The following is a 2,134-nucleotide window of genomic DNA, read 5'->3' on the forward strand; positions in this document are numbered from 1 at the left end:
ACATTATTTTGCTTGCTGGGACTGTCACAGAATACAGAGAGTTCTTTTTGTGGTCTTCTTGGTCACTTATGTGGTCACAGTTTGTGGCAACATGCTCATTGTGGTCATATCACCTCCAGCCCCACCCTGAATTCCCCCATGTATTTTTTCTTGGCCAACCTGTCCTTTATAGACACCTGCTATTCTTCTTCAATGGCCCCTAAACTCATCGCTGACTCCTTGTATGAGGGAAGAACCATCTCTTATGAGGGTTGCATGGCTCAGCTCTTTGGAGCCCATTTTTTTGGAGGTACTGAGATCATTCTGCTCACGGTGATGGCCTATGATCGTTACATGGCCATCTGCAAGCCCCTGCACTACCCAGTTATCATGACCAGGCATCTCTGTGCCCTGCTGGTGGGAGTGGCCTGGCTTGGGGGCTTCCTAGAAATGATTTTATTGCTGTGAGTGGAGCAAACCAAAACTTTTTTGTTACCGCATATCAACTTATTTAATCTTATCCATCCATGCATCATCCTACACTTCTATGGTTTACTTACTCTTTCACTTGAACTGAATACTTTGATTACAAAATGACTATATGAAATATATAGGGCATGAATGATTATTATCCTTGTTTCAGAAATTAGAAAAAATGTCCCCTGTTGGGGTTAATTGATTAGTCAAGTGTCTCTAGCTTTGGCGTGCCTAAACTCAAAATCTGCTATTTGTGATTCATCATCCAGATCTTTCAATAGCAATCCGTGTTAATATCATTTGACTTTGTGCAATAATTGGTTCAGCTCCTCCTGGTCCTTCAGTTGCCCTTCTGTGGGCCCAACATAATTAATCACTTTGTCTGTGACTTGTACCCTTTGCTGGAACTTGCCTGCACTAACACATACGTCACCAGTCTGCTGGTGGTTGCCAACAGTGGTGCGATCTGCCTGGTGAATTTCCTCATGCTGGCCGCCTCCTATATTGTCATCCTGTGCTCCTTGAGGTCCCACAGTGCAGAGGGGAGACACAAGGCCCTCTCCACCTGTGGGGCCCACTTCACTGTTGTAGCGCTGTTCTTTGTGCCCTGTGTTTTTACTTATGTGCGTCCTTCATTTACCTTACCGATAGACAAAAACATGGCAGTGTTTTATGGTATTCTGACACCTATGTTGAATCCACTCATTTATACCCTGAGAAATGACGAGGTAAAAAGTGCCATGAAAAAGCTCTTCACATAGTAAAAAATTGCAGTGGATCATGAGTGGCAAGGCAGGAAATAGAAATGATTTTATTGCTGTGAGTGGAGCAAACCAAAACTTTTTTGTTACCGCATATCAACTTATTTAATCTTATCCATCCATGCATCATCCTACACTTCTATGGTTTACTTACTCTTTCACTTGAACTGAATACTTTGATTACAAAATGACTATATGAAATATATAGGGCATGAATGATTATTATCCTTGTTTCAGAAATTAGAAAAAATGTCCCCTGTTGGGGTTAATTGATTAGTCAAGTGTCTCTAGCTTTGGCGTGCCTAAACTCAAAATCTGCTATTTGTGATTCATCATCCAGATCTTTCAATAGCAATCCGTGTTAATATCATTTGACTTTGTGCAATAATTGGTTCAGCTCCTCCTGGTCCTTCAGTTGCCCTTCTGTGGGCCCAACATAATTAATCACTTTGTCTGTGACTTGTACCCTTTGCTGGAACTTGCCTGCACTAACACATACGTCACCAGTCTGCTGGTGGTTGCCAACAGTGGTGCGATCTGCCTGGTGAATTTCCTCATGCTGGCCGCCTCCTATATTGTCATCCTGTGCTCCTTGAGGTCCCACAGTGCAGAGGGGAGACACAAGGCCCTCTCCACCTGTGGGGCCCACTTCACTGTTGTAGCGCTGTTCTTTGTGCCCTGTGTTTTTACTTATGTGCGTCCTTCATTTACCTTACCGATAGACAAAAACATGGCAGTGTTTTATGGTATTCTGACACCTATGTTGAATCCACTCATTTATACCCTGAGAAATGACGAGGTAAAAAGTGCCATGAAAAAGCTCTTCACATAGTAAAAAATTGCAGTGGATCATGAGTGGCAAGGCAGGAAATAGAAATGATTTTATTGCTGTGAGTGGAGCAAACCACAACCTTTTT

General features: G+C 42.7%; 1 protein-coding gene across 1 annotated transcript in view; it reads left to right on the forward strand.

Moving 5' to 3' along the window:
• The window catches only part of LOC102762103 (olfactory receptor 4C3-like), a 2,038-nt gene extending 821 nt beyond the window's left edge, over positions 1-1,217 (forward strand). Inside the window, 3 exon segments of the mRNA XM_015569488.1 lie at positions 31-104; positions 107-430; positions 772-1,217. Of these exon segments, the coding sequence (XP_015424974.1) occupies positions 31-104; positions 107-430; positions 772-1,217 (844 nt within the window).
• The last annotated feature ends 917 nt before the right edge of the window (positions 1,218-2,134 follow it).

This window comes from Myotis davidii, unplaced genomic scaffold (assembly GCF_000327345.1).
Source record: "Myotis davidii unplaced genomic scaffold, ASM32734v1 scaffold265, whole genome shotgun sequence".
In the NCBI taxonomy this organism is placed as follows: domain Eukaryota; kingdom Metazoa; phylum Chordata; class Mammalia; order Chiroptera; family Vespertilionidae; genus Myotis; species Myotis davidii.